This window comes from Cricetulus griseus (genome assembly GCF_003668045.3).
Source record: "Cricetulus griseus strain 17A/GY chromosome 1 unlocalized genomic scaffold, alternate assembly CriGri-PICRH-1.0 chr1_0, whole genome shotgun sequence".
NCBI lineage: Eukaryota > Metazoa > Chordata > Mammalia > Rodentia > Cricetidae > Cricetulus > Cricetulus griseus.
Genome location: NW_023276806.1, coordinates 187108752 through 187125785, shown reverse-complemented (window position 1 = coordinate 187125785; position 17034 = coordinate 187108752). Strand labels below are relative to the sequence as shown.

The 17034-nt window shown below is 39.6% G+C and overlaps 1 protein-coding gene across 2 annotated transcripts in view; it reads left to right on the top strand.

Moving 5' to 3' along the window:
- Positions 1 to 15517, top strand: part of Rundc3b (RUN domain containing 3B) — a 135437-nt gene extending 119920 nt beyond the window's left edge. The window contains exons 9-11 of one of the 2 annotated variants that reach the window (XM_027391545.2): positions 73 to 219; positions 9758 to 9876; positions 13197 to 15517. In XM_027391545.2, the coding sequence (XP_027247346.1) occupies positions 73 to 219; positions 9758 to 9876; positions 13197 to 13342 (412 nt within the window). In that variant the 3' untranslated portion in view covers positions 13343 to 15517. The remainder of the gene's footprint in view (positions 1 to 72; positions 220 to 9757; positions 9877 to 13196) is intronic. The other variant, XM_027391546.2, reaches the window with a different exon arrangement.
- The last annotated feature ends 1517 nt before the right edge of the window (positions 15518 to 17034 follow it).

Below are 17034 nucleotides of genomic sequence, written 5' to 3'. Positions count from 1 at the left end.
GGTTAGGTTCCCTGCCATTGAGAGAATAAAAAAGAATAAAGACAAAAGCACTCACCATCTTAATATTCACAGGACTGTGCTAAAGAATAATGATTTAAGATCAAGACAAGAGTTAACTGCCCACCTCACCAACCAGTGGCCTTCCCCAGGAGCTATGGATGTCAATGCTGTTGCCTTGGATACGTTGCTTTACCGAAAACACAATAAACAGTGGTATGAGTAAGTGTAATATTTTCTTCCAACTAATTACATATTTAGTTGTACCAAAACATGTGGCTATCCACTTTGGCATCTCAGTTATTTTTCTGAACTTATTATTAGCAAAGATAGGCTTTAGGACTCCTTTGATGAGATCCTTTAAGAAGCAGATGTCTGAACATTTGAAGCCAAGGCGTCCTGGGGAAGCAAAATAACTGAAGAATTCCTAGGTAATACTATCAGACCAGTTGCCTCCTCCTTCTGTTATATTCCCATTCAGTCTTCAGTTGTATCTATGGACTTGTTTTCATGAGGCATTTAGTTTTAAATTTTAGCTTTAAGATGCAGTAGCCTGAAACCAATTTTCCAGATTGTTAAAAAAAATGCCATATTCCATCCCCCAAAGTTATATAAAAGTCTCTAGTTCTCAGTGGTTCTGAATTTTGTTCATTTTAATCACTCTATTGTTTAAAACCTATAATACCATCACTCTGCTTCTGGGCTGTGATTTCTTTGTCCTAGTGTTACATTTGGTCAGATTGTGTCAGTATTGAATAAGCTGAAAAATCTTAGATAATCTACATTGTGAGAATCAAGTTATATTATCATCTTTTGGATTTTAACACTTTTCTATCTTAATCATTTGTTTCCACTATATTTCTTCTTCAGTTGAGTTTCTAACTTTTCTCCCTAATCTTCCCTCCCGGGCCCTTTTATTTTTATCTCTTTCCCTTCTATTTCTCTTTTTGCTCTTTTTCTTTCTCCCCCCTTTATCTGCTCTTCTTTAGAGTATGCTTAGTCACTGGCAGAGTCACACATTCTTACCTAGGCTTCTTAGGATGCCCAAGCTAGTGAGTTACCTTGTGTTTCTGTTGGTTTGTTTGTCTGTCTGGCACTCATCTAGATTTTCTGCATCTTGACTAGTTACTTGAACAGACATGTTTTAGCCAAAGTGTAACTTCCACCTTCTTTATTCTCATGATGTTGGGGGTTGTTGTTTAACAAGGATAGAGTGCAAATTAAATTTCACCTTTTGTTATTAAAAGTAGTACTTGAAAGTTGATTACTATCTTTCTTGTTTTACTGATTGTTAGAGACAAGTAGAGGTGAACAGACTATTTGTGGAATAAATCAGAACTCTTTTCACCTATTAGATCATTTCTTAGTGTGACCCAAGGGGCTTTGGGCATTCCATAGAGTAGCATAGAGTTCCTTTATATACTCATAGAAAAAATTACAATAGCTGGGTGGTGGTGGCACACTCCTTTAATCCCAGCACTTGGGAGGCAGAGACAGGTGGATCTCTGAGTTCAAGGCCAGCCTGCTCTACAGAGCTAGATCCAGGGCTACACAGAGACACTCTGTCTCAAAAAAACAAAACAAAATAGTGTATGTAGCTATAGCCTATGCATAGTATGACTTTACCTTTTGGTGTCCTACAGAATTAATAGAACAATATTTGTATTTCAATTTTATGATAAAATATGCTTTATAGAAATATATGGTATACTTACTTTATATGTAATGCGTGAGAGGCTCTTAAATTTACAGAGATGTGCTGGGGTTATGGTTCTCAGTGGATGAACTACCGGTGCAAGCATGAGGACCTGAGATTGGATCTCCCTCACCCATATGAAAAGTCAGTAGTGTTACATACCTATAATCCTAACTCTGGAGAGGCAAAGATAGGCAACCCACTGGCCAGCTAGTTTTGTCCAACCCAAGATCTCCAAGTTCAGTGAGAGATCCTATCCAAAACTTATACATGTGAGCACAGTTGCACACACACACATGGATACATACATATGCATACATCATGCTCTCATGCTCAGTATTGTGACAGGGGCAGTGGGCAGAGCTCAGTAATTGAAGTGTTGAATGTGCCAGCATGAGGACCTGTATTTTATCCCTAGCTCCCATGAAAAATGGTGAATATGGTTGGCCATAAGTCTTGGAGAGACAGTGTCTGATGGATCCCTGGAGCTCACTCACCAGGCAGCCCAGCCTAGCTGGAAAGCCTCAGGTCTGTTTTCAAAAACCAAGGTGGAAAGCTCCTGTGGAGTAGTATCCAAGACTGGACTCAAACCACTGACTATCTGCACCCATGTGTACTGACACCTACACATATAAATGTGAACATGCAGACACACTTGGCATGGCATTAAAGCTACTAAATAAGACTTCCTTTGCAATATCCACATCACTGTAAAAAGGTGAGAAATTTTTGACATGAGATATGCGCTTCTACCTGTTCACATGTTACCCGTTGTTAGGTCAATAAAGAACCCAGAGTGGGCCTGGCTCAGCCATGAACCCAAACTCACACAATACAATAGTAGTAATAAATAAAGGTTTAAAATAAAGAATGACAAGTGGGATGTTTATGACTAGTTTACATCTTCTTGTGTAACAGTAACGTATTTACAAAAGCAGTATCACAGCAGCCTTAAAATGAAGAAGTGATTGCAGTCTTGAAATAAAGGCAGGGGTCCAGCCTATCTAGTCAGCATTTAGTTTGCTGACTCACAACAGTAGCTGAGGAAGGAAAGTACCCTTTTCTAGTAGTATCCTGTTAACTTAACTTGTCCTCATTATGTTCATACTATTTGTAGATGACCCTGCTATCCCTCAGCAAAAAGTGTTAAGTGCAGTGTAGTACACTGGAGTCTGGACCTGGAGTTTGGACTCAGAGATTGTCAGTAACCACTGCTAAGTGATTACTTTGTGATACCGAATGATGCTTCTGTCCTTCCTTTCCCTTTCTGTATATATAATCCTGAAAGTAAGGCCTGTCTAACAGTCAGGTGCACCATCTGAAACTTAATAACGTCTCAGTTAGTATTAATAGTTGACATGATCTTTTCTTCATTAATCTTCCATATCTCACATTCTGAATCTTACAGAAAATTGATTTATCCTTAATAGTTCTGAGTATGTAATTTCAATTACTTCATTTAAAGGTGAAGGTCTGGATTTTCAATATAGGGAGCCTTCTATAAATGTTTAAAACTAAGCAGACCTTTCCATCATTTATGAGTGCCTAAAAATTATGGAGGGAATGGTGAGGTCTCTTTTAATAAAGACTGTCAGCTCTCTTGACAGATGGCCTTACCGTTAAGTAGTTTGGTGTTAATAAGCTTCTGCAAAGGATGTACAATGCCTAAAGCTCTGGGAGATTATTCTAACAACTAGCCTAAGATGTATTCAAGAAGAAAATGTCAGAAGTGAGCTTGGGACGAGTTGGGCTTAACAGCCCTTATTTGAGCTCCCAGCAAATTAGTGAATGAGGCAGCACTGACAGGTTCAGAGAACACCCACCCACCCAGCAGCCCAGCAGTGGCTTTTATAAAGAGAGCAGAAAGCAAAGTAGAAATAGCATCTGATTGGTTCTGTTTAAGTATGACCCTCCCTTGAACGTGGAGGAAGGAGGCATTGGTCTTGTTTGGGAGTGATGTGACAAGTTGGCCCTCTGAGGTTGGCTGAAACTTGGCTTGTTGTTACTAAAATTTAGGCCTGAGTTAGGTTTCCATTTGAATACACTACAGTTTGCAGAAAGCAAAAGAAGTGATGGTGCCTTTTGTGTGCATTGTGTGCATGTGTCTGTGTGAGGGTGCCAGACCCCCAGTAACTGGACTTACAGCTGTGAGAAGCCATGTGGGTGCTGGGAATTGAACCTGAGTCCTCTAGAAGACCAAGGAACGCTCTTAACTGCTGAGTCTTGTCTCCCCCTCCCCCAGCAGTTTGATTATTTAAACATACCCCTATGAAAAACAAGAATTAAAGATAGCTTTTCTGTATTCGTGTGCATACACATGCCTGTGAATATCACGCACATGATTTTTTCTTCATTCTTCTCTCATAAAATATGTCCTGTCCACAGCTTCCCATCCCTCCATTCCTCCCAGCCCCACCCCACCTCCCATCTCCCCCATGGCCACTGTTCCTCTGTTTCCCTTCTGAAAAGAGCTGGCTTTTCAGGGACATCACCTGAACACAGTCTAATGGCACTTAAACTCATTATCAAGGGTGGATGAGGCAACCCAGAGCAGGCAAAAGAGTTAGAGACATTCATCCCCCCACTGTTAGAAGTCCCACAAAACCCCAAGTTAAGCTGAGCAGTAGTGGTGCATGTCTTTATTCCCAGCACTTGGGAGGCAGAGGCAGGTGGATCTCTGTGAGCTCAAGGCCAATGTGGTCTACAGAGTGAGTTCCAGGATAGGCAGGACTACACAGAGAAATACTGTCTCAAAAAACAAACTAACTCACTAAACTAAACAACCACAGCATATACAAAAGACCTAGCATAGACCCATGCAGGCTCTGTGATTGTCACTTCAGTCTGTGAGCCCCCTAAGAGCCCTGCTTAGTTGATGACTGTGGGCCATGTTCTTGTGGTGTCCTCCACCCTAATGGCTCCCTCTCTTCTGTGAGGTTCCCCAAGCTCTGCCTAAGGTTTGGCTGTGCATCTGCTCCCTTCAATTGCTGGAAGAAGCCTCTCTGAGATTGGGCTAGGCACTCTTCTATGAGTATAACACAACATCATTAAGGATCATTTCATTGATTCCCCGACCCCCACCCCTTTGACCAGGCATGTTTGGTTTTATCCTAGGTTAGGGGTAGGGGGCACCCAGCTTCTGGTTCCTGGTCATCCAGGCAGTGTGGGGCATGAGCTTCCTCTCCTGGTGTGGGCCTCAAGTGAGACCAGTCATTGGAAGGCCACTCTCATCAGCTCTGTACCACCATTGCCCCAGCACGTCTTTCAGCCAGAACAGATTGTGGGTTGAACTTTTTGTGTCTGGGTTGGTATTCCGGTCCCTCCCCTGGACGTCTTGCCTGGTTACATAAGATGGCTGCTTCAGGCTCTGTACCCCCATTACTAGGAGTCCTCACCAGGGTCACCCTCATAGTTTCCAGGGAGCTTCCACTGTACTAAATTTCCATTATCTCCCCCAAAGGCCCCCCAATTCCAATCATCTCTCCCTGTACTCTCTACCTCTGTCCCTCGCTCCCCCACCTGGTCCCTCCTGTTGCCATCCCCATCTGCCCACAGTCCACCCACATAATCTGTCCTATTTCCCCTTCCCAGGGAGATCTGTCCATCCCCCTAGAGCCTCTCTCGGTCTGTGGATTGTATCAATCATGCCCATGATTCCTCTTGTCCCTGTAGATAGTACTCACTCCCTTTGTGCATCACATGGTGTATTGTTCAGTGACTACCAGATAACAAGAATATATATAACTGAGTTTAGAACATCTTTTGAGCAAATGTATAACAAAAACTGTATCAATGTTTCTAATTATTGACTGAGAGAAGACTGCCCATGACATATGACACCATTCTTACCGGTTTAAATTACTGTTAATGACATGTAATAAACTACAAGTTCTTTTGTTGCAGAAGGTGTGCTTCTCTTTGCTTTGGGTTCTCATTTTTATGCCCTTAAACTACTTATATTTTAAAAATTCTGTTCCGAGAAGCATCAATACATTATTGGTTTGTGTCTCTCTGGATATATTTAAATCTCATGATGTTAATGAATCTAGAATTCTCAAGACTTAGCAGAACTCCCATGGATAGTTTACTACAAACCTACAAATGTGTATGAGGATGCGTCTTTAGAAATTGGGTAAGCACAGCGAAACCTTGAACTGAACTGAAATCCAATTGTAGAGAAGGAGGATTGATGAGCAAAGGAGTCCATACCAGGCTGGTGAAACCCACAGAAACTGATGTGAACAAGGGAGAGCTTTTGGTTCCCAGACTGACAGCTGGGAAACCAGCATGGGACTGATCCAGACCCCCTGGATGTGGGTGTCAGTGAGGAGACCTCGGAAATCTATACGGCCTCTTGTAGTGGATCAGTATTTATCCCTAGCATAGGAATGGACTTTGGGAGCCTGTCCCACATGGAGGGATACTCCCTGAGCCTAGACACATAGGGGTGGGCCTAAGCCCTATCCCAAAGGATACAACAGACTCTGAAGACCCCCCCTATGGAAGGCCTCACCCTCCTTGGGGAGCAGAAAGGGTATGGGATAGGTAGGGTGTTGTGGGGGGCAGGGGAAGAGGGGAGGGAGAAGGACCTAGGATTGACATGTAAAATAATCTTCTTTCTAATTAAAACAAAAAAAAATAAAAAAAAGAAATTGGGTAAGAATAATGTAATCTAACACCATTCATCATCATCTGAAGCTGAAGTCTCCTTCCTGCTAGTGGGTTTGTACTCGTCTTCAATAAGGGAGGCAGAGTTCTGCTATTAATGTCTTATGAATAAAGGGTTGAATTTTGGGATGAAATACTTGTTGTTGTTCTAAAGCATCATTGTTTCCATATTCTGTTTCTACTTTCCTTTCCCTTGATTAAGTAGAAACTATAAACTAAAGGGTTGATACTAACTGAGAAAAATTAAAGAAAAAGTTTCAACATCAGTACCTCTGAACTTCAGCTTTGTGGGAAGCTCATCCAGCATTGTTATTCTTAGGGCCTCTTTCAAAGTTCCCTCTATCCAGTAAGCAGCAGGCCTGGAGATTATTGTAAATATGTGCTGCCAAACTCTGTTAAGGTATTCAATAAATTCCCATCTTTTGTTTTTAAATGTTTCTGCATATAAATTTTAAATTGAAAACAGTAACACATTTCTTATAATGAAAAAAATGTCGAAAACTCATCTTAAGCCACCAATTTAAAAGCAAGAATTCTATGTGTTGAACAAAGAAAATAATTTGTGAAGAAATGTTTAAAATTCTCCCTTAGAATCCTGTGTTCTAGACCAGGAAGAAGGCTTAGTGGATAAGAGTGCTGGGTGTGTAAGCATGAGGGCCTGAGTTTGAATCCCCAGCACCCATGTTGAAAAGCTGGATATGGCTGCTGTAAGTCAGGGTTTTCTTTGGGCTGGCTGCCAGCTCACAAAAACATGACTCAGAGACTTGTGTCAGCCAATAGCTTAGGCTTGTTTCTAACTGACTCTTATAACTTAAATCAACCCATTTCTATTAATTTACTTTCTGCTTCATGACGTTATTACCCCATCTCCAGAGTGCCCATCCTGTTTGCTCTGTGTCTCCTGGTGTGTCCACCCTTCTTCCCAGTGTCCTCTATGCCTAGAAATCCTGACTACCTATTGGCCTCTCAGCTTTTATTAAACCATTCACAGTGACTCATCTTCACACAGTGTAAAGGAATATTCCACAGTAGTTGCTCCTATCTGTAACCTCAAGCATAGGTTGGGGCTGGATTTTAAGAGTCAGCTGCACCGAAACAACAAGCTGTAGTGAACTGTAGTGAACATTCTTACCATCCTCTATAGCTAACAAAATATGACTTTAATGAAAGCCAAGTGAAATTTATGGGGACAGAATAATTCAATACAGCGCTGTTTCAGCAAATGAAACTGCTCTTTGAGAAGACCTTCTAATAACATAGCAAGGCAGACCCTTCTTCTGAGGCTGGAGTGGAGATGACAGAAGCTAGGGGAATCGTTAGTTCCAAACTTCTAGGAGTGTTTACTGTAAATGGCACCCTGTTTTCTTTCAACAAAATAGAGGTAGTAATAATCTAACTTCCTAGGGTACTATTTAGTATGAAATAAAATTTTATAGTGTACATATACTCATAAATGCATGTGTCATATAAATTTAATTTGAATGTATAGCACTGTATTTTAGCAAGTACAAAATGTTTATAAATATTGGGTACTACTTTATTGTATAGCATATAGATTATAGATGTATTATCTGCTATATCAAAAGTTTCCCAATTTAAAATTATCATTAAAGACTTTTATATGCTAAGCGTTTGAGAAGTCATCTTATTATAAATTAAGAAAGGGCTAGAGAGATGGCTCAGAGGTTAAGACATTGACACTGCTCTTCCAGAGGTCCTGAAACCCCAGAAATCCCGGAAACCACATGGTGGCTCACACCTTCAATAATGAGATCTGATACCCTCTTCTGGCATGGAAGCAACTCTGGCAAGACACAACTCTGTCTACATAATAAATAAATAAATAAATAATTTTAAAAATAAAATAAATTGAGAACATTGTACTAAGTAAGCTCGTAAAGTCATCCTGCCATGTCATTCTTCATTCCCAATAAATGTATTCCATCACTGTGGCAGCCTAGAAAAATTTTTCTTAATAAGATTGATGGGAAGTAAATACAAAACCAATTTAGAGTAATTATTATTTTTAGTAAACTTATCAGTTCCTGCCGTTTGTTGTTGTTATTGTGTTGGTTGTTATTATTAATGTAATTTGTGTTCAAGTTATTGTTAATATACAATCTACTTTTAGTAAAGGAATGCTTTTCTATTTCCTCCTCATTTTAGTTAAGAGTCCTAACTAGCATAAGATAACATCTGAACTAAGTATCCAAAATGTTTTCCTTCAGACAGGGTCTCTCTCTGTAGTTCTGAGTGGCCTGGAACCTGCTAGGTAGACCAGACTGGCCTTGAATGCACAGAGATCCATTTGCCTCTGCCTCCCAAGTGCTGAGATTAAGATGTGTGCCACTATACCCAGCTTTCAAAACACTTTGTGTTTTGACCAGGTCTACTCATGACAATTGTAAAAAGACATCATTTGATTCATAATGTGCTTTCCTGTAAATATTATTATAAAATATGTATTTGTGGATTTTATGTAGGATCTAACTACCGTATGAAAGACATTCAGCTTGAAAAACCTTTTCTTAGTTCACTTGTGTCGGTAAACAGTGATCAATTCTGATTTTACTTGAACTACAAAAGACACCAAACCTGAATATATCTTTTTTTGTTGGCCTTATCCTGAAAACTAAATTTGAGGAAAGGTTAATAATAAGCATTTATTGACTTTTGATTTCTAACTGAAATACCCTCTAAGTAATTAGCCTAATACGAAAGGATCTTAAAACACCAAACAGATGAGGGAAGGAGATTAATTGTCTTGATGGTATATTCATATAATAGCTAATTATTAGTCAACATATTTAAACTTTTAAATTGGAAGACTGCAATAATTGTTTTATTGCATAGCAGCTGTCAGAGGGCACTGGAGAATACTGAAGTGCTTGAAATGATAGGTCATTATTAAATTATGCCATTTGGTTTTTTGTTTGTTTTGTTTTGTTTGTTTCAAGACAGCATTTCTCTGGCTGTCCTGGAACTTGCTCTGTAGGCCAGGCTGGCCTGGAACTCAGAGATCCACCTACCTCTACCTCCCAAGTGTTGGGATTAAAGGTGTACAACACCACTGCCTGGTACCATTTGTTTCTTTATTGGTAGTATTCCTTAGATTGGAAGTTCCTATTTTAAGTGTCTGAATAGACAATCAACTTGATAATGTTAATTTGCTTGACAAATTATTATTCTTTTTTGTTTTTCAATGAACAAAACTGAGAAGCTTCTAGAGTAGGTAAGAGAAATCACACAGAAACCATGATAAAGGCAAACTTTAGGGAAGATGTTGTGAGAAAATTAGTTATACTTTTAATGCATTATAAACCATTCAGGACTGTCACAAGATGCTCTCTTTAGTGAGAAGAAATTTCAATAGTTTTTTTTTATCCTTATTTTCAGTAAAAGTTACCAAAGCCTTGACCAGTTATCAGCAGAAGTTAGCCTTTCTCAGGCCTCACTGGATCCTAGCCATTCACAAGAAGATGGGAAACAAGACTCATTCAATTTCATCGGTGAAGGTAAGTGTGCTGGCTAGATCATGTCCCTTGACACATGATCAAGTCATTGGAGAGGAGAGAACCACAATTAAGAAAATGCTTCTGTGCCAGGATAAACTCCAAAGCTACACAGAGAAACCCTGTCTCGAAAAACCAGAGAGAGAGAGAGAGAGAGAGAGAGAGAGAGAGAGAGAGAGAGAGAGAGAGAGAGAGAGAGAAAGAAACCACCTCTGGTGTTGGTTGTTTTACTCTTTTTTTTTTTTTTTTTTGGCTCTTTGGAGTGCCACCACCCAGCTCCTGAATAAATAACACATGAAGTCTTATTCTTTTTTATAAACACCTAGCCTTAGTTTGGCTTATTTCTTGCCAGCTTTTCTTAAATTCAATTATCCTGGCTACCTTTGCCTCTGGGCTCTTTCCTTTTCCTCTGTATGTCTTTCTCTGTGGCTGGCTGGGTGTCAAGGGAGCTGGCCCCTGACTTCCTCCTCTCCTTGTTCTATCTTGCTCCTTCCTCCTTCCCAGGTTTCTCCTCCTCTTTATTCTCCCCGCCTGCCAGCCCTGCCTATCATTTCTCCTGCCTTGCTATTGGCCATTCAGCTGTCCACCAGACCTTCAGGTGTTTTAGACAGGCAAAGAATCACAGCTTTACAGAGTTAAACAAGTGAAACATAAAAGAATGCAACACATATTGGCAACATTAAACAAATGTTCCACAGTGTAAATAAATGTAACACACCTTAAAATAATGTTCCACAACATGCCTCCAAAAGTTTGGGCTGTAGGCAAGCCCATAGGGCATTTTCTTATTTAGTCACTGACAGAGGCAGGCCCATCCATGGTGGGTGGGGCCATCCCTGGGCTGCTGGTCCCGTGTTCTGTAAAAAGGTGGGTTGAGCAAGCCATGGGGAAGCAGCTAATCAGTAAGCAGCTCCCTCTGTGGCCTCTGCATCAGCTCCTGCCTCCAGGTTCCTGCCCTGTTTTGAGTTCCTGCTCTGACTTCTTTAGTGATGAACTACGTTGTGGAAGTATAAGCCAAGTAAACCCTTACCTCCCAAATTGCTTTTACCATGGTATTTCGTTTCATCACAGCAATAGTCACCCTAACAAAGACAAGAAGGAAATGGCTTTCGTATTTGTGAGTAGTTTAACGTATCTGGTCTTAAGAACAAAGTGTTCTTCTGTAGCCCACACCAGCCTTAAGTTTATAATCCTTTTGACTCTGCCTCTGGTGTCTGAGATTACAAACATGTCCCACATGAATAAATAATCATTATAATGAAAATGTATTTATTTCTAATAAATTGTGTTCATTGACAATTGCATATATGTTTTAATACATTTTGGTTACCCCTGCAGGCTCTCATTTCCCTCCCATACCTACAGGCCTCTTCTCTTCCTTACAGACCTTTTTCTCATATTCATTACTTTTGCTTGTTTTGTGTCTCACAGAGTTTAACTAGAGCTGTCTGTATCAGCCTGTGTTTATAATTATCCATCAGAGCCTCTTGTGCTATGCCTCCCGCTCTTCTCCCAGAATCCATTAGGTTGCCAATAGATCAGTGTAGGGCCCTGTGAGCCTCTTCCTTTCCATGGCTGACTGCTGGGAAGCCCCAACTTGTGTGGACCCAGTGCCATTGGGCACATTTGCTCAGAGTTGTTTATATGATTGCTTTGACCATGTTGTGTCATTTCACAGGCCTTCTCTGCCGTCTGGTTCTTACATTCTTCCTGCTCTCCCTTCTGTTAATGTTACTGGAGCCCTAAGTGGTTTAAGTGTCTTAATCAGGCCTGAGCCTTTCGTTATTTTTTATTCTCAACATTTGCACAGTCATAGATCTCAGCAACACTTCCATTCACCTTAAGGAGAGTTGCTCTCATTAAGCCTGAGAGTAGTCTTTGTCCAGTGTATTAGTATTTCATTATTTGGTTAAATTTACTTCTAAGTATGCCATTCTTTTTTTAAAGATTTATTTATTTTTTATGTATACACTGTTCTGCCTCCATTCCAGAAGAGGGCACCAGATCTCATTACAGAGGATTGTGAGCCACCATGTGGGTGCTGAGGATTGAACTTGGGCCCTCTGGAAGAACACTCAGTGCTCTTAACCTCTGAGCCATCTCTCCAGCCCGAATCTGCCATTCTTTTGGATTATATTATAAATCAAATTATTTTCTCAGTTTTTCAGATTTTTTCATTGCTTCTGTAGATTTTTAAGCATGCATTTTTAAAAAAATTACTCTCTTACCCTGTCTACCTGTGAAAAAAAAGAATAAAAGGGACTTCAGTTGCTCATAGTATTCTCAGAATATCTTGTTCTATCTATCATCTATCTGTCCATTCATCCATCTATCTGTCTACCTATCATGTATTTGTTTTTTTGAGACAGGGTTTCTCTGTGGCTTTGGAGGCTGTCCTGGAACTTGCTCTGTAGACCAGTCTGGCCTCCAACTCACAGAGATCCACCAGCCTCTGCCTCGATAATGCTGGGATTAAAGGCATGCACCACCACTGCCTGGCTTTTAACTTAATTTTTTTAAAGACAGGCTGCTGAGAACTTACAGTGTCACTCAGGCTACTCATGAATGCTTAATTCTAGAACTTCTTCATGTTCAGCTCCTCACTGGGCATGTTTAGTGGAAACTAAGAGCCAACTCCTGAAAGTTTTCTTTTTACACACTCTGTGGCACACATAGACACACACACACACACACACACACACACACACACACACACCCCAATGCACAGGAGATATTGAGTAAACAGTCAGCAAGTGAGTGTTGTCTGATCAGGATAAGTTTGTTTCTATTGCCCTTAATGTAAGCATGAGGTTCCCATATTCTCTCTGGCTTGGCCACAGTTAGTGTTATTTAGTTGAGTATTCTTTTTTTGTTACTGAATGACTGAGTGTGAATATATCTTCCAAAATAGGGGGAGGGGCATGGTGGCACCCACCTCTGATCCCTGCATTTGTGAGGTAGATGGAGGAGGATCTCTGTGAGTTTGAGGCAAGCCTGGTCTACATAGTAAGATAGATCCAGGATAGCCAGGGTGGCATAAAGAGATGTATCTCATTAAGTAAGTAAACAAAAGGCAGCTGTCCCAGTTTTGCTCTAGAATACATATCTCGAACATCAGTACCAAGAAGTCTTAAGAGAAGCACAAATACTCTAATGCTTTTAAAGGCAATGTTAAAAACTGCTGAAAGGTGACATATGTTTAGCCACACGGCTACGTCTTCATTCCTTTAGAAGCTATGGGAATTTTTCATGGATTTATGGTCTTGCTGTGTGATTGATGAAGGCTGTTTGTTATTTCTGTGTGATTTCATCTTAACTTCCAGGTAAAGAAGATACCCCCTCTCTGCTTGGTCTCTGTGGGTCACTAACATCAGTGGCAAGCTACAAGTCCCTCACGAGCCTAAAATCCAATGACTGCCTTGCAAGTCCCACAGCTGAGATGACAAGTCCAGGCCGGACTCCATCCTGAAAGACTACAGAAAAACCCAAAGTTTCTGTTCTGTAAATATTCAGTTTCCATACGTTTGACTGCTGGGGAGATATTTGAAATTTTATATCATTCTGGTACACTCTTGACATTTTGTTCTTTGGGGATTTCAGCCCAGCCCATGTGAAGTCTGAGGGAAAGGCATAATAATCTGCTATTTTTCTTTTTTCAAAAATCTTACATTTGTCATTGAAGATGTTTAAAATTGAAATGGCTTTAAAGAAATCTTACAAAGATTGTCTGAATCTGTTGTAAACTGTACAAAGTTGTTACTCAACTGATTTTTATATATTTGTTTAAATTCATCTTGGTGTGCAGAGGCTGGGCTCAGGTTTTATTGAGAGTTAAAATTGGTGTTTTCTTTGACTCCTTTATTTGGTGGTTAAGTTGGCACAGAAGACAACTAATTTCATGAAGGATTTCCTAAGTTCCGATGTCCACATAATATGTTTGTACAGGAGAAGGCTCTCAGCCACAGCGATACAATGGCTCATTTAGTTTTTCTTTTATCATTTGGTAACCAACTTCTAGCATTTCACAGTTTTTTTGCTATGTACCTTTTTAGGAATTTGCTGACTTAATTTGTAAGGTATGTAGGAAAAGCATTTTGTATCTAAGAAAATGAAAACATTTCTTAGACGTACTTTCTCAGGATTTTCTTTTAAAATTATCCATTTTAAAATGTGATCAGGTGTGCCTGGGAAGTTGGAAATATTCCAAAATGCAGAACAAACATCGGAAAGGTGATGTTTTCATCAGAAATTTCCAGTTTAATTAAGGATTTGAGAAGCTTTTAAATGAAGAACTCATGAGTGGCCAGCATACCTGACTGGATATATGTCTGAGCTACAATTCTGTGTCCCCCCTGTGTGCAACATTTAATTATACCTTGATGTGTCACACCCTTTACCATGACCTCATTTTAAAAACTGATCTTAGTGTTTAAAAATCCTATACATCTATGGGAAAAGTGCTCTTTTAATGGCCATGTTTCCAAATCTTTTTGCTGTTCTTGAAACAACTACACATGTCCCAAAAATTCCACCATATTGAAAATGTATGAAGTATATTTTCTGTAATGAGTGATATGAGGATATAAGTGTGCCAAAGAAGTTTTTTATGTTGTTTACACGAAGACGTCACAAAACTTACTGGGGACTTCAGGAGGTGTTTTTGTTTGTTAATTTTATATTTAAACCTAGCAGCTGTGACATGGAGGAAGCTGTTCCTCCTATAAGACTGTGTGTCCAGAGTGTAGGGATTGGAGGTTCTTGGAAATGCTTGGAGCTTAGTCTCATGATGTGGAATACAAAGTAATCAATAGTGATGTGACCTGTCTTACAGTGAGGCAGGATACAGATAGTCACTTCAGGGGCAAAGGAGGGCTGGATGCTTGTGACAGTCTTCGTTTTGGATGTGTCAGAACATGCTGAGAGCTTCCTTCCCACAGCTGAAGGCTTTAATGCTTATACAAATGCATATGTTCTTGGAAAATGGCACCTCCAGCTGTTCTGAGGAATGTACACTGCATTAAGAACTCCGGTGTCCAAAGCTGCTTTTAATTAGTGTGAGGGATAGAGAATGAGGACCCCGGGCCTGAGGAGGGAATGAGGAAATAGATGGTCAGGAGAACTTGGGGAATTTTAGGCTAGTTAAGGGCACGCCTCCACTTTTCTAAGAACTAGCAAAATGTTTAATGCTTTATCATCCTGACCTGCTCTCACCTGACATTTATGATTCTTTCATATATTAAAACCTTGGTAAGATCTTTTCATACATTTTTTATAAAGTAGAAGGGAATACAAGATTCCCTAATTGGTACACTTTTTCAGATTTGTCTGATAGAAATGCTAGTTTGTGCACGTAACCCTGCTGCAAGCCGCAGACTAAGACATGACACCTGAGGATCAAGGCTTTCCCTCCATTCTTGGAGCTCTTGGTATAAAATTCATCTGCTACTATGAAATCCAGGTTTCTGCAGTTCATTTCAGACCAGAGGAGAGTTTATAAATGTTTGCATGAATAAACCGTATGTGTCTCAATCTTTAATTTCCAATGGTAGTCTTTATTTTTCAGACCCCCCACAAAGAATGCTGAATTATGTCTCTTTCCATGTGTATTTTGTTGCCTTGATGTACTATATTTGTTGCATGTATATTAAAGATTTTTTTAATAATACAATTATGGTCTTCTTCCTTGACAAAAACAATCACCTGATTCAAGTGTTCACTAAACTTGTATTTCAGCAAATATAGTGAATAATGTGGATTAATTATACCTAAAATACTAATGAATGTAATTTGAAGAAATCCTTTTATTCAAGTCAAATTCTATATGTACTTTTAAAAATACTCTTTATAGACCACATGATATTTTGAGAATTATTGACTACATATAGGATAGTGGTTCCATATAATATGAAGCTGACAGAAATTCTGACATGTTCTAAATTTATTATAATTCAAGCACTAAAAGATAGGGGAAGATAAGAAAAGTTAAATTTATCAGAAGCTTACAGGCAAAACCCCACCAAAATTATAGTCATAGTCCTGAAAATACGTTGACATGTTGTCATCTTGTGGCCATGTTATGCAATTGCAATTTGGATTTGCCTGCTCTAGTAATGAAATGGTTAAAATTCACTGAATATTGGACAGATTTCTCCTTTATCCCCCTCAAGGGCATTTCTTGGAACTTTCCGGAAGTTTCAGGACATTGCCCATGATGTATAATGAACTTAGGATTCCTACCAAAGAATCCTTCTCATCACAGTATGGACTATCTTCGTGAGTGCATTTCCTGCCGCCCTCCTCATTGTAACAGGAATAAGGCAAGGCAGAAAGAAGCTGAATATTTTTTTTTCTGACAAACTCCGCCCTAACTGTGTCTAAGCTCTTTTTCTTATACCAGGGGGCAGACAGTGACCCCCAGACTCTAATAACACGCTTTAGCAATCTGGCAAAGTGCTCTTTCTGTAATATGAATTTTAAATCAAGTGTGGTAATCACAATGGAAAGCTGTTTCACCGGTACGCTAAAACCAGTAAATTAAAAGTAGATTAAATGTCACAGCATATAGTCATTATATGCAATAATGAGTTTCATTATGACAGTGATCTGTAGATTTTAATATTGCTCCACTGCAATATTCTTTCTAAAAATGATTGACGTTTTCTAAAGGTTTGGGGGTTTATTTTCATCAAGTAAATTGGTCTATAGTTTTCTGTTTCATTGTGTCTTTATGCAGTTTTAGTATCAGGATAATTATGACTCATAAAATAAGTTTAGTAATGTTCTGTCCTTTACCATTTTATGGGAAAGTTTGAGAAGCTTTATGTTAGTTCTTTGAAGATCTGCTAGAGTAAATAGGCTTTTTAAAAACAGTACAGCCGGGCGTTGGTGGCGGCGCACACCTTTAATCCCAGCACTCAGGAGGCAGAGGCAGCCGGATCTCTGTGAGTTTGAGACCAGTCTGGTCTCCAGAGTGAGTGCCAGGATAGGCTCCAAAGCTACACAGAGAAACCCTGTCTCGAAAACAAACAAACAAACAAACAAAAAAAAAAACAGTACAAAAATTGTCTGAATCTGATTTTTATATACTTGTTTAAATGTGTTTTGGTATGCAAGGGCTGGGTCCAGGTTTTATTTCAGAGGCCTAAGCTTAGTGTTTTCTTC